The sequence below is a fragment of the Talpa europaea genome, assembly GCF_964194135.1.
Source record: "Talpa europaea genome assembly, chromosome: 4".
NCBI classification, from domain to species: Eukaryota; Metazoa; Chordata; class Mammalia; order Eulipotyphla; family Talpidae; genus Talpa; species Talpa europaea.
This window is the reverse complement of record NC_140070.1, coordinates 95,274,830-95,301,915: the sequence shown is the minus strand read 5'-3', so window position 1 is coordinate 95,301,915 and position 27,086 is coordinate 95,274,830. Positions and strand designations below refer to the sequence as shown.

Below are 27,086 nucleotides of genomic sequence, written 5' to 3'. Positions count from 1 at the left end.
TCATCTGGCGCGCCTTCCCCCGTACGCACGCGCAGATCGCTGCCCGCGGGGCGCGGTTACCTCCGTCCCACCGAAGAGCTTCTAGCGGAAGAGCGCACAGACGCGAGCTGACATAACTATTTCCTCAGCAGCAGCAGCAGCTTTTGGGGTCCACAGGCGGGGAAGCTATGGATGGGAAACAAAGGCGAAAAAGCCTCTGCCCCCGAGCCTCCTATTCCGGAACAAAAAAACACAATAATGTCCAGACAGGGAAAAAGCGGAGCTGCGGCCCATTGCGCAAGCGCGCTCAGTGTTACGCTTCCGGAGGGAGGGGAAGGGCGGCCTGGTCCCGCCCCAGCGCGGCCTTTCTCGCGTCACGTGTCGGGAGAGCCTCTGTCACGTGAGGCCCAGGTGGCTGTGGAGCTACGGCGAGAGAGAGAGACAGAGAGGGAAGGGGAAGTCGGAGGGGGCTCGAGTGGACGACAGCCCCCAACAGGGCGAGGGGGGCGCGTGGGCCCACTTCTTTCCCCAGCTCTCCCCTCGGCCCGACTGTCTGCCCTCGGGGCCGGGTGACAGCCGGGCCCGGTCCTCCGCGCGCCGGGCTTCGCGCGCGCCGCGCCGGCCACCCCTCCCCCTCGTCCCGTCCGTCCCGTCGCGTCCCGTCCCCTCGGGTGTCGCTGGCGGGGCGCCTCTGTGAGTCAGCGGCCGCGGGGACATTTTCTCACTTTGCGACCCCAGTCCCGGCTGCCCTCCCCACCCCGCCGCGGGGCCGGCCGCGACTCCGGCCCCAGGATGCAGAATGTGATTAACACGGTGAAGGGAAAGGCGCTGGAAGTGGCCGAGTACCTGACCCCGGTCCTCAAGGTAAGCTGGGCCGGGCTGGGCGGGGGCTGTCAGGCGCACGCTCTGCTCTGCAGACCCGGGGCCGGGCGCCCGGCGAGTCGCCCTGTTTCCCGGCGGGGAAAGGTGGGGTGGGAAGGCGGGCGGGATGGGACGCCAAAAAAGGTGCAGCCCCACACCCGTGGTGTCGCCCGGCGGTTCTCCAGGGCTCTCTGGCAGCTGGGAAACTGGGTACGCTCCCTGCGCACCCCGAGTCTCCACCCGCCGGAGCGCGGCGAATCCGGGGGACGTCGGACTGGAAGGGGGTCCGCAGCTGAGTAGATTTAAAACGTAAGGAAATCCTGAGCTCGAAAGTCGTTTGAACTTTTTAAACAAGGATTTTGTTTATCCTTTTAAAAAAATGAAATAAAGTAATATATGTCGTCTTTTTCTTTCAAATTTCATGAAATCTCTTAATTGTTGGACGTAGTTGTGACAGAGTCCCAAGTTGTGCGATTTCAGAGGAACAAGAAACATTGGCAGTGTTACTTTGTCAGTGCCATTGAACTCAGCAAGCCAAATCTCCCTTCCCTATAAATTTTTAAAAATAGCCGAAACGAGTTGTTGATATTGGACGTCAGTGATCATAAGTTGCAGCTTGACCCACTTAGATAATTTTTACCCGCTTTGGCAAAAAAGCATCTTTAAAGTAAAAATTGTAACATATTAGCTATTATAGCAGCGCCTGACTTATTTTCAAGATAAATTTCAAGAAGTGCATTCAGGCTTTTCAATTCATGTAGAGTAACATTTTGTTATTGTAACTTTATTCTCCCTTTTGGAAAAGCAAACAGTGATAGTAAATAGCAAGTTGTCGCTTTTTTTTTTTTAAGCTTTCAGTTAAATTTTTGCAAATCTTGTTATACAGCTGAAATATCCTTGGAAATGTTTAGTTCTAGTATTCAAGAAGTTATTTTGGTATTCCTAGAACACTGAACAGTTTTACTTCTCTCTTTCCATGACATAGGAAAATGTTTGCCCAATACTTTGTTTTTTTATTTCTAAAATTGATAATAAAATGATACCTTGTTTGGTCAAGTTAAGAGTAAAGAAAATTTATAAATGAGAATTCCAACTCTTGCTGTGCTCATGGTGAAACCTTTCAAGATTTTTCAATCAACTTTGAATTTGAAAATAATTTTGACATTTGAATCAAATGCTGCTTTTGCATATTATGTAATTTTTTTCAGAAACAGGCATCTTGGTAATAAGATATTTGAATAATATGCAATTGTTACAATTTTTTTAATTTTCTGGAGCTAGGAGTAAGAGAAAAAGATCTCCTGGGTTAAATAGAAAACTGCTATCTTACTAGCTGTTTTGCTTTATTAAATCCATTTTACTTTTTCACAAAACTGAAAAGGAAGTGTTAACTTGTCAGTATGTATGGTATTTAGTTTTAATAAAAAGAGAAATGTCCTTTCCTTGCCACCAATCCTTGTGTAAACTATTGGTTTACAGAGAGGATCCTTGAAGTTTACTACTAGATAGGGAGAAACAAGGAGAAAAAAACCTAAAAACCCCAGGAGAGAAATGATGCCTTCTCCCAGAATAAAAATTAAGAATAGTCATATTTGGAAGACTTAGCAGTAAACGCCAATGGCCTTACAATGAACTTTAAGACTTTATACTTGACCTGGTTGAAGCTCCTGTTTTATATACTACTCCATCCCTGCTTGCTTTTTCTTAGACCAGACTGTCCTTTTTGTTATTTTGTCATGCGCTCTCTTGCTTTGTGTTTTTTCATTTGTTTGGGGTTTTTTGTTTGTTTGTATTTGTGGGGTTTTTTTGTTTTGTTTTGTTTTGTTTTGCATTTACTCTTCCCTGTGCCTCAAATGTTCTTCCCCTAGACAGCCTTGTGACTGGTTTAGGTCTCTGCTCAATATTCACCTGTTAATGAAGTCTGTTCTCTGACCATCCTACTTCTCATAGTCATCTCTCTCCTATCCCTCTACTAGTTTCTTAGCTCATTTTCTTCAAGGTATTTTTAAAATTTGCCTTTTTTTCTCCCATAGTTTAAATTTATGAGGTCAAGGATGAATTAGGTCTGTGCATGCCAACATTCGTATTAGCTCAAATAGTGTCTAGCACTTAGTAATTGTTTGCTGAATAGTTGTTGAATAAATGATGTTCATAAATTTTTATCTTTGTAGATTACTACAAAATCTTACATATAACTTAAAATATCGATAAAAAGTAAATAATACCTTTGCTTTAAAGGAGAGGCTATTGTAACAATAAGTTGGTGAGATGAGATGGGAAAATATCAAAAGACATGTCTTTAGATTTGGTTTCCAATGTATTACTCAGTTTATATAAGATGTTACCTGAATTGTATTATGTCTTAAGTCTTTAAGACATTTTTATTGTTTCATGAAACAATAGTAAACAAAATCATTGTAAGGCGTAATGTTTGCACAAAATTTTGAATATTTTTCCAGAGTTTTGCAGTATTATAATACTGATTAAATTATATTGTAATATTTTTATGTCATTTTCACCATTAGACTTGTATGTTCCATGAGGTCAGATACCAGTGATATTTTTTTTTGTATGTGTTCCATTGCCTAGAAGAGTGCTAGGCAAATAATTGCCCCACAAACATTTTTAATTTGAAGTGAAAAGCAGTGTAACACTGTTATTCTTATTGTTTTCTTTAGGAATCAAAGTTTAAGGAAACAGGTGTTATCACTCCAGAAGAGGTGAGTGTTGAAGATACTCTCAAGAAAATATTTGAACTTTAATCTTTATTGAGTAAAATTAGATTGTTTGCTGTGTATTAGCAATATTATAGGGATTTTTTACTTCCTGTGTAACTTCCCTTTCACCTTTCCACTTCTCATATTTCTGGTTCCTCTTTATTTAGAAATGAGGGTGGGAGAGGGAATGGAAAAATTCCTAAGGCCACTTAATCCTTTATTAATGTTTGTATTAAATTGAACTGTGCAGTAAACACTGGTAATTGCCATCTCTTGCCTCTTCCTACACCAAACATCAGTTTTCATGGTTATCCATTTTAAATTTCACTTAATGCTTGCGTATTAAGTTTTTGTGCAGTAGTATATTCTTAACCATTCTTTCACTTTTTCTACTAACCAAGTAATGTTGAATATGCTTAATGCTGAAACTAATACCTATTTTGTAGGATAATTGTGTTTTATTGAACTTTTAACATGGTGTTATGTTTTGAGGAATCGTTTTACTTATCCACCAAATCAATATAATAAAAAAGGTTCTCTTTGGGTGATTTTTTTTGTTATCCTTAAAGAAATAAATACTGATCTAAAAACCCTTTTAGGTTTCAACTTTATGAATATAATTGCATCATATTTATTTTTGGCATAATATATTGCAAATAATTATTTGACAGAGAAATAAAGAAATGCTTTTTAAAAGCACCACTCATTTGCCATAGAATTTTATTCACTGTTTTTAAAAAAACATTTCAAAATAAGCCGTGTAGTACGATCTGACTGTTGCTGCACATTTCGGGACGTCAAGCCAGAAAATTAACTGTTTTCCATTTTCAGTTATAAATATCTCTAGTCCCAAATTCTTGGAAATTCTAAGAACAATGTGCTAAAGTGATTTTTGTGTTAAGTCTTAATTGTCTATTTTTAGTGGAGACACATGATAGTATGGGAGAATACAAGAGACCTACTTTCTGGATATGTATTTATCTGAAATCTCTTATTTTGATTCAGGCAAATCAGTTAACTTGCTAGGGACAAATCTTATGTTTCCTCATCTATATAATGAGGGATTTTGGCTAGACAGTCTTCAAAGCACCCATTCTACCATAGAAATTAGGAGTTTAATACCTTGAATGCCAGATAAATACCTTGAATGCCAGATAATAACTTGAATGCCAGATAAGTTTTGATGTTAAGGATATCATTAACTTTCATACCAAACAAAGGTGTAATTTAGAAGTGACTTTTGAAACTAAGTAGCTGAAATCAACAACAGAGATGTAAGTGTGCTATCTTCATGCACTGACTATCTCCTTTGTGTGAACATGACTAATTGGTAAATAGATAGTTGGAGTGGGAGATTGAAGTCTGTGGTCATTGGATAGAATTAAGCAAACTTCTAAAACAGCTGTTAATCCTAGAATGAATGTTTGTTACACTTAATTGTGTCATTAAGTGGTTTGTGAATTTTCTTTAAAAAAAAAAAAATGCAAGGTAAAACTAGTTCAGCTGTGTACCAATCACATAATGTTGTATTGGGATAGAGCACAATTACAGGATTGAGTGAGATTAGACTGAATCTAGAGGAGGAAAATGAGAAGGCATAATTTACTTTGAATAAATACTAAGTTGATCTGTTCAATTTTTTTTTATCTTACTGTGTCTGGGTTTCTGGATTGCAGCCTCCAGCTATCTTACCCCCACACCCCCAAGTACTGTATTTAAAGGAGTGACAGGCATTATCTAATATAATATTGTCTGACTTAAAGTCAGTGTGTGTATGACTTGATTAAGAAAAGCACTAGTAATGGAGGGTAGCTTGAGAAATATAGCTCATCAAAATGTTAATATTGATTCCATCTTACTGGAGCATTCACTATTATATAATTAATCATTAAGAGAAAGCTGTATGCAATATTGAGAATTTAGAAATTTGAGGATATGAAACGTGATAGTGTCCATTGTTAATGAAGGCAGATGTCCACATGTACTAATTATCAGCAATTCTGTGGGTTGTTTTTTTCCCATAGTTTTCTTTACCTACCAGTATTGTTTTTGTTTTTTTTTAAATAGATGCCATCAGAGGTGCCAATGAATAAAATATTAGTTTTGTGACCTCAAGGTGATATCATTAATATATGTTTCAAAATTCTTTTTTTTGCTTGCATTTTGCTAAATTAACACTCTTGGTAATGTTAGATTCCTTCCTAGCAGTTAGTTGCAGCAAACCAAAATACAACATGGGAAGAGAATATTGTTCTCTTTTGCGTTTTTATCTTTACTTAACCAGTTTAATGAGAGATTATTTGAAATTAAAAAAACAGTGACACGTGTAAAGTTTTCCTTGGGAATATACTGTTAAATCTTAACCTTGGTGATACATCTTCTCAAACAAAGTTACTTTCATAATTCTTAACACAATTTTACACTCAGAATAGAGTTGTATTATAGATGTGCATTTCTCAGACATTAGAAAATTAAAGATAATATAATTTTTTGCCATGTGATAAAGCCACAAATAACATTTTAATCAAAAGCTAATCTGAAATAAAAAGTGATTGAGAAAGTATGTGCACGTGTTGCTTGAGTTGGGTCACTGCAGTTATGCTTAACAGACTTCATTTTCTACTCTCAAAATAAGCATGATTTCAGTAAGGTCACTTCATGTTCATGTATAATGGAAATTCTCAAAAAGATTATTTCTTCTTGAGTTTGTTTTTTATTTCTATAGAAAAACAAAACTTTTTTTATTCAGCTTGACCAGAAAGTGTAAGATGTTTTAGAAGGTTCAATTTCTTAATTATCTAGGTGTTTTCTAAGTTAGTTTAAAAGCTGCTAACTTTTCTCCATTGCTTGGATGACATTTCTCACTATTCTTAATGATTCCTATAAAAGCATAAAAAAGCTTTCAAAATTGTCTCTTACATAGTTAAAAAAAAAAAGGAAGGAAAAATGTGCATTATGATGTAATAAGCTGTTTTTACATCATAAGCCTGTTTATTTAATAATTTTTCGAAGATTTTCATTGAACTTTTTACCGTTAGTAAGAATTTCTCTATATTTTGTTTATCTGTAAAATGGTTTTTGACATTTTAAATCCTGTGTGTTATCTTTATTCATTTTATGACTCCTTATGTTTTTGGCTTTATTTAATCCAGATATTTAAAAAATATCTCATGATTTTCTTCCAATAGTATTTTATTTTTATGGATATTTTAATTTTTACAATTTTAATAATAACCAAATATAAATCTTTAGACTCGTAGAATAATTTTGGTGCTATTCTTATTTTAACTGGTTATTGGATATCAAGGTTACAGAGGAGAATTACTTTGGTGTTTTTGCTACCTTGTATTCAGTGATGTTTACTGTTTCTTTTTCTTTTTTTCCATATTCCTTCTAAATTGTGAATAGTTTGTGGCAGCTGGAGATCACTTAGTCCACCACTGCCCAACGTGGCAATGGTAAGTAATCTTGAATTAAGAAAAAAAAGTTATTAAATGGCATGACTTCATAATTACGGCAGTTTGCAAAATAGTTTTGTTCATGGAAGTTAGAATGACCAGTTTAATGCTTTTTTAGTAGATTTTCTTCTTTAGCAGTGTCACAGTGACACTCAAAGGAAAATAAAGAAAAAATTGAGCACTATACCTATTTTGTTTTACTCTTTTAGCACAAAAAATGGACATTTTTGAGGATAAGTATCTTTGTTTCCTTTACTAATATTTCTTTATATTGTCTAGGTCTGCTTTTGTGATTAATCTTTAAAAAATAATGTTCAAGTGTTTAATAATTTGATCAGCTCATTTTTTCAAGTTAAAAATTTTAGTGAATATTTTTATGGCATAAATGCAGAAATTCTGCAGTCATGTTGTTTAAAGATCTATTAAGACTCACAAATATGCTTCCCTTTTAGGAATTAGCTCAAAATTTAAGAGATTCATAATGCTGATGAAAGTTTTAATAGGAAATCTGTCTGTAACTGTTTTATAAAATTCTTATTTCATTCATAAAATTTTCTTTTAATTATAAAATTTTAATTAGACTCAAATCGTTTGGAATTATCACTTGCTTGCATGTAAATGATTCAATTTGTTATATCCTTTTTATCCCCCTCAGTGACACTTTTTAATTACAGTTGTAAGATAACAATTTTTATTTGGGAGCAGGAGATTCTAATTGATAATGTTTTCCTTAATCTCTTTAAAGAACCTAAATAAACTGTTTTAAACCAGAGTTAGAATTGTGTCTTCTGTTACCTGTTTTCCTTAATTTTTATATTTAACACATCCAAAATAGTTGTTACTGCTTTTTATCAATATCCCTTTATCTTTTATAGCATTGTTTCCTATGTACCAAGAAAAGACAAAATGTCAGATTCATTTATTTTTATGCACTGGTTTTTCTTATATGTATCTGTTTCATATTTAAAATTGAGTCACTATTATAGACGTGTTCTTTTTTTTTTTTTTTAAAGATTTATTTATGCATACAAGAGCTGGGGTACAGGCCAGAGACGTGGTGGGTTGTGAGAGGATTCACCAGAGACAGAGTGGGGAACAGAAAAGGCAGACTGAAATACACTGCTAAGGGGAGTAGCGGGCAAGACAGGAGAGGTCTTCTGCACCATGTGGCTTGCTCCCTGGCCTGCCAGGGATCGAACTTGTGCTGCAGAGGCTGAAGATTGCTTCATAGTGCAGTGCTTACCCCTTGTGCCACCAGGGAGTCCCTATAGATGCGTTCTGATTTCAAGGGTGGTTAACTTGTTTTTCTCTTTCCTAAATTGTTAAAACTTTAAGATTCTTCCTATAATTTATACATATTTCAAGTCAAATAGGTATATAAAATTTTAACCCTTTGCACTCCGAACCATTCTGGACATTGGCTACCAATGTCTCCTGAGAGGGGACAGCGGAGTGCAAAGGGTTAAATAATAATCATTTTTCAAAAGGAACTATTTTAGGATTTTCTTCAATGTGATAACACATTTTCCTTATTCAAATTGCTTTGTCATAGCCCTTAATTGCCCAGTTAGTTTAGAGATATGATTTGTAGTATTGTTTTAGAGGTTTTTATTTATGCACAGGATCTTCTTTCCACAGGTGGTTGTAGGGGCAGGATGGCCACAGTGCAGGTTTTCTATGATCTGAGCAGACCGGACGGGTAAAGGAGGAGTCCTGGAGCCCTCGGTGGCTTTTTCAGGCTTTTATTGAGCTTTTACATGTAGTGCAGCAACAAGGTACATGGCAGGCAGGGGTGCTAGGGGGCCAGGAGGCCAATAGGCCTCCAGGCCCCAGGCATGTCTTCACTCTGGGCTTCTCTGTTCTTTCTCCCCTGCTTTCTCCTGCCTCTATCTTCTCCTGGCAGATATATCTCAATATTCCAGCCATGGCCCACAGAAGTAAACAACACAGCTATAATAATGTAACAAATGCAGGTGCTCCAGTAGGCAGGGCTATCCTAATAGCGGGAGGGCAGAAAAGCCTGAAAACCATTTACCCTACATTGGTCATTTATAGTTACAGTTTATGAATTGTGATGATTGAAATGTCCTGTTCATGTCATAATTTTTTGTAGCTTAGAATTCAGTAATACCTTGTGCCATTATCCACATTTTTGACTCAACAGATCGGGGCCAAGATAACAACTCTTGTTAAATCAGATTATCTCCATGCTGTTTTTCATGTCTGCAAGAGCATCTTCTTTCAGAACTTTAGTCATTGCATGACATTGTTGAATTTGATGCTTAGGAATGTTCTAGAGGAGTCTAGATAGCTACCAAATGATATTAACTCATTTCCTGACTTTATTTTGTGTTCAAATCTATGGCGTGAACTTTTGACTGAAACTTCAGAAGACAACAGAGTTCCAAATTTATGCGTATATCTTTGTGACTGTCACCACATGCCACCCCAGCTTTGGCCAATTCTAGATGATCTACAGAAGAATCATTGAACAAATTGTTAATGAGATATTCTGGAGTAGCTCTGAAATAAAAGAAATGTTACAGCTGGTTCTGACTCAGAGGGAATGGTATTTAAGAGCATGGACTTCATTTGATCCCAGTTCTTCTACCTTCTGGTTTTGACAGTGGACAATCTGACATCTTTAAGTTTTCATTTACCTGTAAAATGGGGATATTGAATTCTGAGGATTAAATAAAAATAATGAATGTTAACATTTTAAGTCCAGCATTTAATAAGCACTCCGTAACAGTTTTCTTTTTTCAGTCATTCTCAACATTATCTTGTGATTCAGATCACCTTTTATCTCTTAATAGTGATAGCAACAGAGATCTTGCCAACCAGCTATTTTCTTATGTAGTTTTGCTGCTATTTTTCTGCCTCTTCTGGATCTCAGGATGAGCAGTACTTGAGGATTAAAAATCTGAATGAGATTATACTAAGGAAGAGCATTTTCTTTTTCTTAGATGCAGGCATAATAGTTGGTTAATAGTTTATATTATTCTGCCTTTTTGGTCTAATATGTAATCCTAATTCTCTTAGTTCTGTCTGTAGCTCTAGTGCAGTTCACCTAATGTTACTGTGCTCCTCTATGCTTTCACATCTTTTCATAGCATCCTTCTCAAATGGGTCTTAAAACAGTTTTCTCAGGGCTATGGATTATGTAGTTTTGAAATTTACATGTGATATCATTTCTGTCTTTGCCTTTTAAAATATTTTTTGTGTTTTGGTGATTTTCACTCAAAGGGCTGCAGGGGAAGAATTGAAAGTAAAGGCATACCTACCAACAGGCAAACAATTTTTGGTCACAAAAAATGGTAAGAATTATGTTGTATATATTTGTAAATTTTGCACAGTTATATTTAAAATAAAAAACAAATGTTAGCACTTACAGATTTAATTTGTGCTGAAAGCTGTGTACAGCTTCTCTCAGACATATTTGCATACTTTAATGAGATACTCTGCATTTTGTGTTGCTAGAGTATTTTTTTCTTACTTGATTTTAACTCAATTTTTTAATTTCTTTTTCCAAAAGGTTTAGTTTTAAATTATGGAAGAAAAGTGTCCTAAATATAGACTTTTGATTAGATGTTTTAAAGTTGAAAGTATAATCTTAATCTTTTAGCTGTTGATTTTAACCTTTTTTAAATATAATTTTTTCATGGAAAACGAATGGATACTACTACTTTTGAAATATAAAAGTTCAAACCTAAAGGCTTTGTTAGCCATTATGTAAGTGAAAGATTGCTAATAGGTGCACGACATGTTTTAAAACAGATAATCTTATTTAGGAAGTTAATTTGAAAACGATATCAAAAGTTTGTTATAGTTCCTATCTTATCACATAAAAATACATTGATTTTTTTTCTAATTTACCCATTATAGGAAAGATATTCTGGTCCCTCTTTTATCACATAAAAGTACATTGATTTTTATTCTAATTTTGCCTTTATAGGAAAGAGAAACTATGTGCCAAAAATCAATTTTTTCCTTCCTGTAGCATATTTTTTTACTCATATTGATCATTTATATTCTGCTTGTTTTAGAAAAATCAGGAGATTACTGAGTTTGTTGATATTGTATGATAATGTATAATTGTATGGAAAAACTTGGTACCAATGTTACATAAAAGAGTATAGTTTAGCATTTTAGTGAATTACATACTGGTTTATTCATTATGAATAAATGCCCCTTAAATATGAATTAATTCATATAGCAAGTTACTTTGGCAATTCAAACTAAATGTCAACTCTACCTTCGCTGGCAATGACAGGTGGTATCTCCATGTTTTGAAAGTAAAGCCATTAAACCTACACATTAATCTGAAGCTGAAAGTTATCTCTGGTTTCAGCCTGTTGTTCTTCACAGGTCATCAGAGTAAAGACTACTTAAAAGTAAAAACTCCCAGTAAAGCCTTTTTACTTATCTTCTGACAAAGTTATTTAGGGAAAGATAAATGTAATCAAATATATGTCTATAGGCTGGATGAAGCTCTTTAATCAGTCAGGTTCATTAGAAGTAAAATGTAATATTCACTTAATATTTGGTGGTGGAAACACTATATCTTATGCAATAAATGTTTTCTTATATTGATTTATAGAAAGCAAGATTATGTGCTACTGTCTTTATCTTTTTTTTTTTTTAATAGTACCGTGCTATAAGCGGTGCAAACAAATGGAATACTCAGATGAATTGGAAGCTATCATTGAAGAAGATGATGGTGATGGGGGATGGGTAGATACTTACCATAACACAGGTAAGAGGAAAATAGAGCGGCGGCACATATTTAAATTTTTAACTTTTACAATCTTTTATAATAGCCTTGATTATTAAAAAAGAAAAAATGAGAGAGAGAGAGAGAAAGGGAAGCACAATTTTGTCCCAGTGGACTCTTACTTGAAAATCAGGAGACAGATTGGAAAAGAAGAAAAAATTTCCTTGAATTATACCTGATTTCTAAAGTAATGGTTATTCAGTAGCAATTTCAAAATATCTGTATTTTTTTAACATCTTAAATAATAAAAGAAAGCCAATAAGAGATAATGAGAATACTGCTTTGTTTTAGAATCCCTTATTTACATATTCCATTGCTGGATAATGAACTGAAGGATAAAATCATACCATCCTCACATTTATTTTACTTAGAGGGCATTTAAAACTCTTTAGGGGCCTCCCTGGTGGCACAGGGATTAAGTCTCAGTGCTATCAAGTTACCGCCAGCCACGCGGCATGAGTTCGATCCCCAGCCAGGGAGCTGACCGACATGGCGTAGCAGACCTCGCCTGTCTCGCACGCTGTTCCTGTCAGCAGTGTATTCCAGTCAATCCGCCTGTTTTGCTCCCAACTCTGTCTGGAGAATCCTCTCACCCCCACCCCCCCACCTCTGGCCTATACTCTAGTTCTTGTATGCATAAATAAATAAGTCTTTAAAAAAATAAAAAATAAAACTCTTTATTTATTGAATCACTAGTAGATGAATTGTAAGGAGTCTAGGTTCCACAAAGGTAAAATTCATTGTTGAATCCTCAATATCTATCGTAGTATCTATAGAAATTATTTAATATATTTTTGTTAAAAGAATTGACTAAGCCTTTCATAAGTGTATGTTTGCATGAAGTGTTTGGAGTTCTGAATATGATTTTTATTCCAAGTCCTAAAAGTTTATTTGCCACTGTGTTTATATAACTGTGTAAATGAATATTGCTGTGTGTTGCTATAGCTTATTACCATTTTTTAGTGTTAATGAAGAAAATATGTTCTGAGTTTAAATCTAGGATACTTACAAACAAGTTTTTCTTAATTCCTAGAGACTAGCAGATATATCAAAAGTAGTAGAGCAGGGTTTCTCAATCTTAATACTACTAACATTTTGGACTGAGTTATTTGTAATAGTATTCACCGCATTTATACATTAAAGAATAATTAGCAGTATCTCTTGGCTCTAGTCACTGGTAGCATTCTCCCAGTTATGACAACCAAAAATGCCTCCTGACATTAGCAAATATTCCATGAGGGACAGAATTGCTGCCCTCCATTGAAACCCACTGTAATAGGCAGAAGGCTGAGTTATCTGCACGGGAAAAAGTGCCTAGTCAGATCAGTTTCTCCTCTATTCTGAAAAAGAGGCATTGGCATTTATTTCCTTATAGTAATATAGGTATACTCTTAGAACTTGAGCTTCTTGATTTGAGACTCTTGTTTATTAATGAGTTCAGTGTTAAGTCAAAACCCCCAGAAAACAGCAAATTGAGCGACTTTTAAAAATTCAAAAATATTCCATGAATCTTTTCCTTTATTGAGTAATGCTATTAGACTTTTTTCCCCCTGATCATTTCAAAATCTTTATTTTTTTTTTAAAAGATTTATTTATTTATTTATGCAAGCACTGGGTATACTCAGAAGCGTGGGAGGGTGAGAGCATTCACCAGCGCCAGAGCGGGGAGCAGAACAGAAAGACTCACGAAATACAATGCTGAGGGGAGCAGTAGGCGTGGCAGGAGAGGTCTTCGGCCATGTGGGACCCTCGCCGGTGGCCAGGGATCAAACCAGCGCTGCAGAGGCTGCAGGCAGCTTCGCAGCCCAGCGCTCAACTGCTGCACCACCAGGGAAGGCCCTCATTCCAAAATCTTTAAACTGCTCTGTTTAGTTTTCCCATGACTGGAAGATGTGGGCAACAAATCTGTGGGCAATTTTCTGTTGCCTGACTAAGGGCATTTTGTTTCTGGTGCCAAGTTAATTAGTTACTTGTTACACTCCAAAATCTAGGTGGATATTTACAGAGGTCTTCATTACAGAGATAAGTAGGTATCACTATGATAGATTGACAAATATCTATTAGAGAAATCCAGCAACTAAAATATTTGCCCCACTGATGGAGGACAACATGTCACTTTCATATGTAGAAACATATTATATTGTGGTTAATTTGATATACATAATAAATTTTAACATATATTTATGAGATACCCTGAGGATTTTAGATTTGAACTATATGGTGATTTCATTAAAGCAGTTTTGCAAACTGACTCACAAAGCCTGGTGCCTGGTTCCTTACCTCAGTTTCCTTTGCATCATCCTCCTTTTCTTTCAGGTTTCTTTTATTTCTGTTAACCCTTCTATTATGATTCTCTAGGAAAACAAAATCAGTAGAATGTGTATGTCTATACCTAAATAGATGTGTAGGTGTAGGTAAGAGGTGGGTTTAACTTAAGGAATTGACATGTGAGTGTGGAAGCTAGCAGTCTGAAATATATAGGGTGGGCTGGCCAACAGGTTGAATGTCTAGGGAAGGATTGATTCTTTAGCTCAAGTTTGAAGGTAGCCGGGAGACAGAATTCCTTTCTCTTCAGGAGCTACCTCACCTCAGTCTCATTCTCTTAGTTCTTCAGCTGCCTATGTGAGGCTCATCCATATGTAGAGTAGACTAATTTACTCAGAATCTACTGATTTAAATGTTTATATAGCAACATCTACACTGGTATTTGATCAAACATCTGGATGCATAGCCTAGCTAAGTTGACATAAAATTAACCACAACCCTTGGGACTGTCTTTTGAGCTTTCTTTTGCTTCCTCAGTGTCCTACTTTTAGAGGAGTCTGGTTTAATGCAATAGTACTGCATAATTATATTTAAACACATTGATCAAATCTGTTTTCTTTGTTTCTCTGTACTCAATTCAGTGAATTGTTTTGTAATACAAGTTTAATGCAATTAGGATTTTACTGTTATAAAATAATCATACCTACGATGTAATAAATTTCTAGAAAAACTAACGTAAAAGCTTCATGCTAGAGCTGTGATATGTTTTCCATTTATAAAAGCAAGTCATCTTTTGAGGGTATTGTAATTGTAATTCAACCTCTTTAGAGTTTTCATGGACATTGTATGTCCCAGGAAACAACTACCCTCATTTTCAAGTACTCTTAAAATCAAAGAAGGGAGTAAAATATTACAGGATTCTTAGTGGTAGGCAGTGAAAAGTGTGTTCGTTAGTAAATTTATTCCTCCCTTACCTTACCAAACACACCCCATATTTATCAGAGATCAAGCGGAAGGCAAGCTGACAGTAGGAAATAAATGGACTAATTTACAAGCTTGAAGAGCTAACAACTTTCCTCATTGAATCCATCTTCAGTTTATTCTACAATTGGGATTTTAAAGAAAAAATTAACTTGAATTCCATTTTAATGAAAAATAGAATATATGATTGGGTGACTTATTTTTGTCTTAGGAGAAAATATATAATACTTGTTACCCAATCACAGGACATTTTCTTCATGTTGAAAGTGTTTAGTATGGCAATCTGTAATTGATGGCACCTCAGAAAGAGAGACCAGGAGTCATGGGCTTTAGTCTTATCTCAACCTTTTCCTAGTTGAGTCTTTTGGTCCTTAGTTTCCTCAGCTATCAAGTGCGGAGAATGGAATAGATCAGTATTTCCCACACTAATGTAGGAGATGATTGTAGGAATGCAGATGCATGTAGTTCAGTGATCATATAAGTTTTGGAAAATCTGTGCACTGCATTTATCCCTCTCCCTCTTAGAGTCACAGGTATGATGGCAGGAATGAAAGGGGGGTGCTACTGATGCTGAAACAACAGTTAATAACTGGAACTGTCTAGACAAAGAGACATTTGCTTTTCACAGTCGTAGTAACACTGACATATTAGAGACACTGAGAAATCCTGGCTAAAATCTGGGTTGTTCTAGCACCTAGCAGAGAGTCTGGCACATAGTTGGTACACACTGGCACCATGTATATATCTTGAGCAAATCCAGAATTTCTTAATGAAACTGACTGTGTGACAGTATTTGTAGTTATGGCCATCTTTCCCCTCTTTTGCCCACTATTTCAACTCACCACACTCCCTCTCACCACCAGGCTCAGCTACATGTGGACAATGTTAGGGAAAAGCTGGGCCACACAATTGCTGAGTTATCCTCTCACCGTAGGTTTTATGATATTTTGTAATATAAGCTTTTGAAGATCAACATTGAATAATGTTTTTTTAAAAAAATATTCATATTCCCGGTGGGGGCGGGAGGGAGTGATTCAGCTTTGATTTGGACAAGTTAAACGGATCAATCAGTTTCAGATTAACAAAGGAGCAAAGTATATTTTATACTTAGTGATTATTTTAAATATTTCCCATCATTGTTGAGCTATCTAATGGAGAACACTGACATATATTTTGAATTAGAAATATTATTTAGCTAACTTGTGGTGCTACCATAGCCTTAATCACCCTTTATTGAGAAAAATAGATTTCAAGGTAGTTGCTTAATGAGGTGCAGTGGACAAAGCATTGAGCCAGACAGATGTCAGCACATTAGATTTGAATCCCATTTTCTTCACTGTGAGACTCAAACAAGTTATTTTACTTCTCTAAAGATAAATTATTGTCCTACCTACCTTATGAAATAGTATTTATGATGATTAAGATGTGGGAACTAAAAATAGAATGTTCTAAATAAATGTAGTCTGATATTACTACCTCTGGAAGTCCTGTTTCTGAAACAAAAAGCATATTAATATAACTAATACCTTACTAAGAAAATTTGATGCAGGTTTAAATAAAATGTAAATATGCATCTTATAGTTTGTTGACCTCTTCATTTTCTAAGAATGCGTATGTATTTTGATAAGACTCATACAAGGAAAGTAAATGAGCAATGGTTATTGAGGAATGATAGATTAGGATACTTTGTGATAAAATAGTAAATTGGTATGTTTTGGTTTATTTTTTATTTTGAACAGTATCTTTGGAATTGTTCATTCCTATTAGAGTTCATTTGAAAAAAATGCTGCTAACATTGATTCCTCATTTCAGAGAATTTAGATATTTTGAGTGTTACTGTATTGCTTGAATCAGGTAAATGGGGGGTGTGCACAACTTTTATTTTCTGCTGCATTTTAAACAGGTGTTGCAGGAATAACTGAAGCAGTTAAGGAGATTACACTGGAAAGCAAGGTACTGGCTAATTAATTACATTTTTAAATTCAGTGACCTAGTTTATGTGTGTAATGTGTATAATATTTACATTTTATATATATAATGTACATCATTTTGAGATTATGCATGTCTTTATTTGAGCTCTGTTTATCATCAAGTTCTTTTAAATTCCAGGTATTTTTTTTTTTTACTGTCCTTTTTTTATATCGGCATACCAGAACACTATGGTTTCCTAATGCCTCTCTTCTTTTCCTTAATCTGCCTTTTTTTTGACATTATAAATGGTAAAAAATATTTTCTATAAATGGGGAAGACTTCTAAGCTAGTTTAAAAGAGATAACTTTATTTTTGAAGTTCCAAATGTTCTGTAAGTGGAGGTGTTTGAAGGTGCTAATTAGTAAATGCTAATGGTATATTGTTTAAATTTTGACATTTTGACATTGCCTTAAGCAATTTACTCATTCCTTCTTTATTTTTTTCTTAATTTACTGCTAATTTGAATGGATTTTTTTCTTTTGTGAAAATTGAAAGGTAAAGTTTAAATTTTGAATGATTAACATGGTCAAAATTGTGACATCTTAAAGGAGTGAAAACTAAGTCAGTTAGATTTTTATTATATGATTTATTTTACTGGGAGGATTAAAACAAAGTTAGATGGAATTTTTCTACAAGAAAGTTTTCAGTTAATTCAGGCTATATTCTTCATTTCAAAAAAGAATGATTACAGTTTTTGTTTTTTCAGATTTTTAATATAGTTGTTATGGTATGAAAAATAGTGCAAAAAATCTTAATCTTTATCTTAACTCTTGTTAACAGTCAAATCTCTTAGAAGATAAAATATTTGGGTAGAAAATCTCATCCCTTTTGTTTTTATGAAACATTGTCTACAATGGTTACAGTTTAATAATTCTTTGTGCATTTTTTTGTCATTTGAATATTTTGGGGTTTTTAATTAGGACTTAACAGAAAGTGTTTAAAAATTAAAACTTTTTTTTAAATATACAATTTTATGCTCTCATTGGCCTGAGAATATATCTTCGTAAAATTCTACTTTTTGGAGAGTTTGAATGACTAAGGAGAAATCACACAAATGGCTTTGCTGCTTTATATCTTGTTTGCACCAACATTAGTGTTTATACATCAGACTTTGAGAATGATAAGTGGCAGAATAGTATGTATATCTTATTTTGGATAAGTTTATGATAGTTCTTTAAGAAATTTTTGAAATATGTGATAAGGTACTTGGTATTCTTCCCAACATTCTTAGGTTCTAAAGGATGAATATTGTTGGGTTTCTATATTAATGGATTTAACCTATCTCAGATTGAAAATATGTTCTGTCTAGTTAGGCCTACAGTGGTTGGTTGTCTTTTTGTCTTGTCATTTTCTAAGCAATACAGTATAATAACTATATAGATAACATTTATATTAGGTTAATCTAGATATGATTAACATATATTGGAGGGTATGTGTAAATTTTGTGCAAATACTATGCCATTTCATGTAAGAGGATTGAGCATTTGGGGATTTTTGATATGGAAGGAGGGGTAAGGGGAGTCCTAGAACCAATCCAGCTTAGATGTTGAGGGACAACATACTTAGAATAATTTACAACTAGAATCTATCTTTATTGTCATGTCCCATTTAATGTAGAATTCACATTATTTTTTATAATTTAGAATACTATATTCTTAGAATACTTGCATCCAGACCCAAATATTAATCTTTATTGTCAGTTTCTATTGTATCAATTATGAACCTCACTAACATAATTAAGATTTTTACCTAATTATCAGATTGCCAAATATTCACTCATTTAATAATTGCCAAGATACTGACCATCTTTTTCTATGGTTTCTCATCTTGGGCATAACAATGACACGCATGTTTTAAGTTTCTAGTGGTAAATAAGATCATGCCAAAGTGAATTGTTAATTTGGTGAAACTAGATAAGTGATTTTTTGACTTAACTACACTGACTTCAAATTTTTTCAATACTAATTTTGTGAAAAAGTGATATTTGTATATTATACTAGACTTTGGTTAGCATTATTCTCGCTATTCTTACATATAGTTAAATATAGAATTGGAATCTCTCTTATATGTTGTACTAACTATAAAGTCTAATAACTTTTGCTTAATGTAGCCAAGATGTTAGCAAGTTAAAATAGTGTAATTTATAGTAAGAAATGTAATTTATAAATATATTGTGATGTATAAATATGTACCTTTTTTCTCCTTTAAATTAGGTGTGCAAGTTAACATCTCTGAAACTGATTTTCTAATACTAATGAATTAATTAGCTAGAAATATTGTTTTATGTTTTTCAGTCATAGCACTTAAGCACATCACTTTTATGACAGACTTGTAGGTTTGTCATTTCCACTAAAATGGAAGTTTCTTGAGGATAAGAACTGTCATATTTTTATTTCACTGTGGTTGCACTTTGCTGGTACATGGGTATTCAGTATTTGAATTTCGAACAGATTTAAGTAACTTTAAATATAATTAATATCAAAGGACAGTATAAAACTCCAAGATTGCTCCACATTATGTGAGGAGGACGAAGAGGAAGAAGAAGGAGAAGCTGCAGATATGGAAGGTACTTCTATTCTAAATTTGCTTTAAACACTTGAATATTGACTTTGGAATATGTGGATTAAGAATTCTATTCCATTGAGTTCTAGTTTTTAACATTTAATAGCCCAGAGAGGATTTTGTTTAGATTAAATTTAATCATTGTAGGCCTTATCTTAATGTTGAAACACATCCGCTCTACCTAGTGGGTAGCCTTGACTCTTACTGGGTTTAATATTAGTCTTAAATCTTCAATGCTGGATATAGCTATAAGATATAGATTCTTAAGCTAATTCTTAAAGAGTCTCAAAGCCAAAGTTTTGTTTATCTCTTGAGGAATTTTAGTGAGAGTATTGTCCTTATTTCTATGGCAAGTTTGCATTTTTTGAGGAAATCTAAATGAGTTACTTGAAACCAAAATCTTCACAGCAGCCTCATATACCATCTTTGTGCTCAAGACTTCCATATTTAAATGTCCAATCCAGAACTCTTGAGCTCTATATCTGCTTATTTAGTTTCATTTCCTTCTGGATATCTTGTAAGATGTCAGAATCATCTTCTTGAACAAATAATTGCTGGACTGTTTGAACAGTTGTTTAAGCTGGGGTAGTCGCTTTTAGTAAACAGTGAATGAGATGAGAAACAGTAGCTTTCTGAATATACTTTTGAGAGTAGTGCCAAAAGGATTTGCTGCTAGTTTGGATATGGCAGAGTAGTCAAGTGTGATCCCAATGTTTTCATCTGGAAAATTGCTATTAGGGGATAATTATAGGACTGAGTGGAGAAGTCAGGAGTTTAGTTTTAGATATTTTATGTTTTAATGTCCATTAGTCATTTAGTGGAACTGTAAGTAAACAGTAAATTAGTGGAACTGTAAGAAAACCATTAGCTCTCCAGGTCTGCAGTCAGGGAGTAAAACATGGAAGCCATCAGCATTTAAAGCCATTGAGATGAAATCATCAAGGAAGTAAGTATGGATAGAGAGGAGACAAGGTTCAAAAACTCAGCCATTGGTTATGGCAAGTTAATGGGGGAAATAAATGAGGTGTTGAAGAGGAATCAGAATAGGAGATAGTTAAGAAGAACTAGAGATAGAAGGAAAATAAAGTATCTCAAAAGCCGAAGATTGAAATTGTTCAAAGGAGGAAGGAATAAATCATGTCAGATGTTCCCAGGAGGTCATTTAAGATAAAAACTGGATATTTGCTACTGGATTCAGCAAAGTGGAAAACATTAATAAGCACATTTTATACAATTATATAAATAGCCTGGGTATGATGGAGTCACCAATATTATTGTGCCAACTGGTATTACTAATAGACAGTAGTGCACAATAGGCCTTATGACATGCTAACTGTCTCTGGGTCTGTCAGGTAAAGCATGTACTGTTTTGGAAGTATAGAATTAGCTCACTGATATCTGTTGCCTATCTTCATTAAAAAACCAAAGCAAAAACCACTTTTTGAATGATATTGTCAAGTAATATATAATTTGGTTTAGGAAATAATCTTGAATTTGATCATATTCTGTTGCTTTTTCTAACAGAGTATGAAGAGAGTGGACTGTTGGAAACAGATGAGGTTTGTGAATTGAATTTTCCTTTTAATGAACAAATTTAGGGATTAGTATTCTTATTAATGTCTTGATCTTGCACATAAATTTTTGTGTGTTTACATTGATTATTGCACATAACTTTAGTTTTGAGTCATGTTATATTGTTTTTTTTAAAAAAAGAATAAAATATAAGATAGGAAAAATAGATGTTCTAAAATACCACATTTATATTGATTTTAATGATTGCAAATTTTTCTCCATTTTTACCAGGCTACCCTTGACACAAGGAAAATAGTAGAATCTTGTAAAGCTAAAACTGATGCTGGAAGTGAAGATGCTATTTTGCAAACCAGAACTTACGACCTTTACATCACTTATGATAAATATTACCAGACACCACGACTTTGGTTGTTTGGCTATGATGAGGTAAAGATAAAAATATATTTAATGTAAATATTTTAAATTATTGGCTTTAATATTTTATTTATTAACCCCATGGGTATATATTCTAGTCTTAATTTTTAAACATCATATGTTTTACAATTTTATGAATAATACTGATTCTTATTTGGAAGCAGCTATGAATTATTCAATGTAACAATACTAAGAATTAAGCAGATATAATTTTACATATTTATTCCCTGGCCTCTGCATTTATCTCTTCAAAATGAGAAGGAAAATTGAACTTGATTTGTTGTGTTAAATTTTGTTCAGGATTATATTTATTGGACATAAAGCACTTACAGAATGATTGTGTCACAAATTTCTTTGAGAAAACTTTCTTTTAACTCATTCACTTAATTGAATTAAAAGATAACTGAAATAAAATTAACTTTATCCCATTATTCTGGTGACTTTAAATGGAAAACAAAAAAATATAATAGGCCTAAAAACTGAGTTATAAAGTGCTTAAATAGCCTAGAAACTGCCTTTTTTATGAGATCTTTACTGCAATAGGTGGTGACTGATGTCACACAATTTTAATGTATAGACTTTATCCTCCTTGCCTTCCCTGGTATAAATGAATTCTAAACTTTCTCCATAATAATATGGTAATCCTAAATAAGCTGGAATTCTAAATTGCAAGTGATTGTGGGGGTGGGGATAAATGCAACCATTGACGTTTAGACCTAAATTTTTTTAACAGTCATTTCATGGCATCTTTTAATGGTTTCAGCAACGGCAGCCTTTAACAGTTGAGCACATGTATGAAGACATCAGTCAGGATCATGTGAAGAAAACAGTCACCATTGAAAACCATCCTCATCTCCCACCACCTCCTATGTGTTCAGTTCACCCATGCAGGTGTGTGTTTGTGTATATATGTGTGTGTGTATTTTATATATGTGTGTGTGTGTATTTATATATATATATATATATATATATATACACACACACACACACTCCATGGACCTGTTACTTGGGAATCTATAAACATATCACCCTAAAGACAAATTTTATTTAATAATAAGCAAATAAAATTTGTCTTCTTTAGAAGTGTTCTTGTGCTTAAATAAAAGGAAAAAAACCTAATCAATTTAAATTTATTTAATTTAAGTGTATTCTGTGCATGTGTTTAGTTGTATTCTCTTTGATTTTGCTTCTGTTTTTAGTTCTAACATTAGTTTGGAAGATCCTTCTTAGATTAAAAAGTATTCATCATTTAGACATGTTTTGCTCTATTGGTATGTGCCTTTTCTTGAATGAATATAGTTAACCTTGTGCTTTTCCTGGAATACCCTATTTACCCCCACTCATTGGTTAGGGGAAGGAAGATGTATACAGAGTTTCTAGTCGTCTTTATTATTCTGTTAAGAGGATTTTTAGCACTACCAAATCAAGGGTATTTTATAATTTGGGATTTTCTCTGTAGCAGTTTGTTTTTACAGAGCCATGTAAGTCAGGCTCTTTTATATGCATGATTTATTCACAATCTTCCTTTAAAAAAAAAGTTACATGTAATTTCTTTGGATTAGTTATTGCTAATGGATCATTGATTAACTGATAATATTTTTTAGATGAAAACTGATATCCCATTGACTAATTAAATGCAACATTCTAGTTTTTAAGAACATCCTTTAACAGTTTTTCATTTTTTGTAGTCTCTTTATTGTATAACTTTATCCCATAGAAAGCCTAGTTCATTTTTCTAGCTTATGTCAAAAACTGTCAATATTGCTAACTGTGAATAGAAATTCAGGACTCATTAGTTTTAGGTTTTGAATTATCTGATCTAAAAGGTTTTAATTTGAGAATTTTTCTGTTGGTTCCTTTTTCTGGTTAGATGTTTTAGGATGTTGGTGCTTATCAAATGTCTCTTTCTGAGGTAGAAATTTTGCTCAATCAGGGAAAAGAGATAAATAATTTAACTGTAATTAATGTTAAATATTTAATAATGGTATGTGAAGGGGGCAGAAAAACTAGAAGCTTGTAAAGTAAGACTTCAAGGATATTTTAGACCTTCCTTGTCATGGGCCATCCTGAACCCAGATTATACCTTCATTTCCTCAGTGCTAATACAATTACTGTTCTAAGTTGACTGCCTCTGTCATGAGGCTATATTTGTAACAATTAAAGGGACCTTATTCAAGCAGAGTATGTATGAAAGATTGCCCATTTCTTTGTACATTACTATTTTCTTAGTTTGTATGCCTAGGCAATTATTTTGATAGCATTCTTTTCCAAAGCAAAGGAGAAACATCAGTTGGCTATGCGTAGATTTGTGGATCAGACACAAATTTCAAATATTTTTTATATAAAGCCAAAAATAATTCTAAATCATAAATTGTATAATAAAATTAAGACAAGGAAAAATCATGTGATCTTGCTGGCTGATCAAGTAGCTTTTCAAAAATCCAGTTCTTATTTATTCTCAGCTAAATATTTAAATATTCAAAATCACAGCATTATAAATTTTATGAATTATAAAAACTGTTTTTTGACCAGCTGATACCATGGAGTTTTTAAAAATGTGCCTGCTTTGATTTTTTGTTTTTCAGAGCAGACATTGCTCTGCACTTAGACCTTGGTGTGATTTCCCTTTCTCTGGTTTACTGTCCTCCTCCCTTTAGTAAAATTCACTAGTGCCGTGTTCCTTTGTGGCTACCGTAGCTTTTTAAAATTACCCCCTCCCCCAATAAAGCTTTCTGACTAAACAATCTTGACATGTTGGGAGAGTAGGGGAAAGAACAATTTATTTGTTAAAATTAATATTCTGACAATAATAAGGAAGCTATCTTCACAAAAGAAAATACTGTTTTTATTTTGATCTAATTTATCTACGATTTGTTCTTTTGCTTTTAGGCATGCTGAGGTGATGAAAAAAATCATTGAGACTGTTGCAGAAGGAGGAGGAGAGCTTGGTGTTCACATGTATCCTTACCTATATTGATAGATTGGCTCTTAGGATTACTTTTGGTGGGGGAGGGGAGGAGTTTAGTACAGTCTTAATGCACAATAACTGTATCTCGATTTTAGCTCCTCATATCTGAAAATCTTAGTGGAAGCTTTTTACTAATGTAGAAACATTAGATTGTGATATTCTGCTTTGTTCCGTTGATTAGCAAATGTACCTGTGTGTACCAGGTAACCCTATCTTGTTTCAGGGCCTCAGATCAATATTTATTTCTAGGCCGGGCTTGCCAGATGCTTTTGTTTGTTACAGAGGCACTGGGTAAGTGTGTGAATAAATGAATAAATAAGTAAGAATTTTCCAAACCGTTAACAAACCATTACTCTCAGTGGATTAGTGTATTGGTGAAAGTGGAGTAACCTACCAGATTAGAGGATAACATAATGAGTATTAAACATTTTTGCCCAAAATGGGCTTTCCCATCAGGTAAGAGAAAAGTTAGGTTATGTTGGTTTGAGGTCTCTGAAGCAAAGAATTTAACAATAGGTTTTTTGAAAAGTAAAGCATGTGAAGTATATTTCAGATATTCTTAAAAAAACAGTATTTTCATTTTACTCCAGATAAGAGCACATACTTGTAATTTCTTTTGGTTTTCCTACTCATTTCTCTGAGGTAGACAAGAAAAATAAATTACATAAACTCTAGGATCTAAAAATACATGCACAAAGGAGTCATCAAAAGGACACAAAGTTAATGATTTAGAGGACAAATACCTTGAATTAGTTTGGTGGTAGATCAATACTAGACTTGTTAGTTTATGCCATTCAGGGTCAGATGTAGACTGAAGGGTCTGTCTTGGAACTGTAGATTACCTAAGCATTGCTAATAAAGTGGTCCCTGAGAGGAATTTTGGACTGCTTTAATAAGGAAACAAGAACTTTTAATCCAAACAGATTTTTCTGCTGAAATCCTATTAAGCATAATTTAAACATTCAAATTGGAAACTAGGTAGCAACTTAGAAAATTCTTACTTTTACATTCAAATATAAAATTCATAATTGAGTCATCCATTTCTCCAATAAATGTGAAGCTCAATGTTTTCAAGTTCAGTGAACATAGGAAAAAATTCAGAATTTCTTTCCAGACAGTTCACTATAGTAGATTCTGTGGCATGCACATATACCAACCCAGATTCAGTCCTCTTGAAGGATTTGCACATGTAATTTTTTTTTTCTTTAGGACTTTTATATTCTTTATGCTGCCTAATTTTCTGACTTACTGTAGCAACCTTAGAAGTAGTAAAGGGACTATTTTCCACTCATTTAAACATAAACAACCTTGTCCCTATTTTTATGTAAAAATAATTGGACTTACATGAGTTTTATACTCAAATAGTAAATCATCAAGGTTACAGGGAGTCTCATCTTGAATAAAGTTGCATGACTGAATTTATTTGATATACTTGGTTTAAAAATTTGTTTTATATTTTTTCCTGAGAAATTATTCCTTAGTAAAATGAATAATTACAGTGTTTGCTTAAATCATAAAACTGTTCTGCTAATTTATTTGCCTTAACTGAAGACCGTTAGGTATCTTTTGATTTTCTTGAAATTTGTACAAGCTGTCATTCCAACAATAGAATATGACTACACAAGACATTTCACAATGTAATGAAGAGCATAGAATCTATTCTAAATACTGGTTCTGATTTTTGAAGAATTGACCAATAGATGTGATCATTGACCATATTCACCAATATGTACAATTTCTCTAATAGAAGGACTTATATGCTTCTGCATTAAATAAACAAAGTTCCACTATCAGCCTTGTTTAATAAAAATGAGTGTAAAGAGACTTTTTCTTGCCCCTCAGAAAGTGACATTATTTTTCCTAAACTCCTAAAGAAATACCTCATATAGAATGATGTTTTTAGGTGACATTTATGAGGAAGGTATTAAATCTCTGATGGTGTGAGAATGACATGCTAGACTTATACTGCATGCTAGACTTATCTTCCCTTTTCCTCTTTGTTCCTTTAATTTTCCCTTCCATTTCCTTTCCTCACTGTGACAGGAAATATGCTTAGTGATATATATTACTTGTTTCTTGATGGTTTTTATTAAGTTGATGCCAACAACATTTTTCTTTATGTTTAGGGAATATTTCCCAAATTGTGATTGCCTGATAGAATAATAGAATTTAACGGGAACCCTTTGTTGTATCACATCTCTTTATCAAACCATAGATCTGAGACTAGGAATTCAGAGGGGCTAAGTGTGTTCTACAATGGGAATCACAGTAGAAGTCAAGTAGAGCACAGGCTCTTTGAATCCACCTTTTACATTCTCTCATACTCAGTTTCCATTGCTTCTACACCTTGTTTTTTCCATCCTGTATATAATGGCGTGATTAACCCTGCCTTTAAATAAGCTTAGTTTTTTATGGTTTTCCCCTGCATTCAAGAATACTCTCTTCCATGCCCCTGTGTTTTCACCTCTTTTCCAATTGTAGTCCAGTTCTTTTAAAGAAATGTGTGACTCTGTGTTAAAGTGGTGTTTGATAAGGGATAATATGGACATATAAAATGGGCTTCGTCTAATATACCTCAGATATCCTCTAAGCTTATGAAGCCA

At 34.0% G+C, this 27,086-nt stretch overlaps 1 protein-coding gene across 1 annotated transcript; it reads left to right on the top strand.

Moving 5' to 3' along the window:
- Positions 1-771: 771 nt before the first annotated feature.
- Positions 772-26,124, top strand: ATG3 (autophagy related 3; the record flags this gene model as incomplete). Its single annotated transcript, XM_084231910.1, has 12 exons — positions 772-843; positions 3,519-3,560; positions 6,966-7,015; positions 10,262-10,332; positions 11,664-11,771; positions 16,939-16,988; positions 19,491-19,572; positions 21,093-21,127; positions 21,372-21,527; positions 22,279-22,406; positions 24,405-24,473; positions 26,043-26,124. 12 exons carry the CDS (start codon positions 772-774, stop codon positions 26,122-26,124), a joined length of 945 nt encoding a protein of 314 aa, XP_084088036.1.
- Positions 26,125-27,086: the final 962 nt, after the last annotated feature.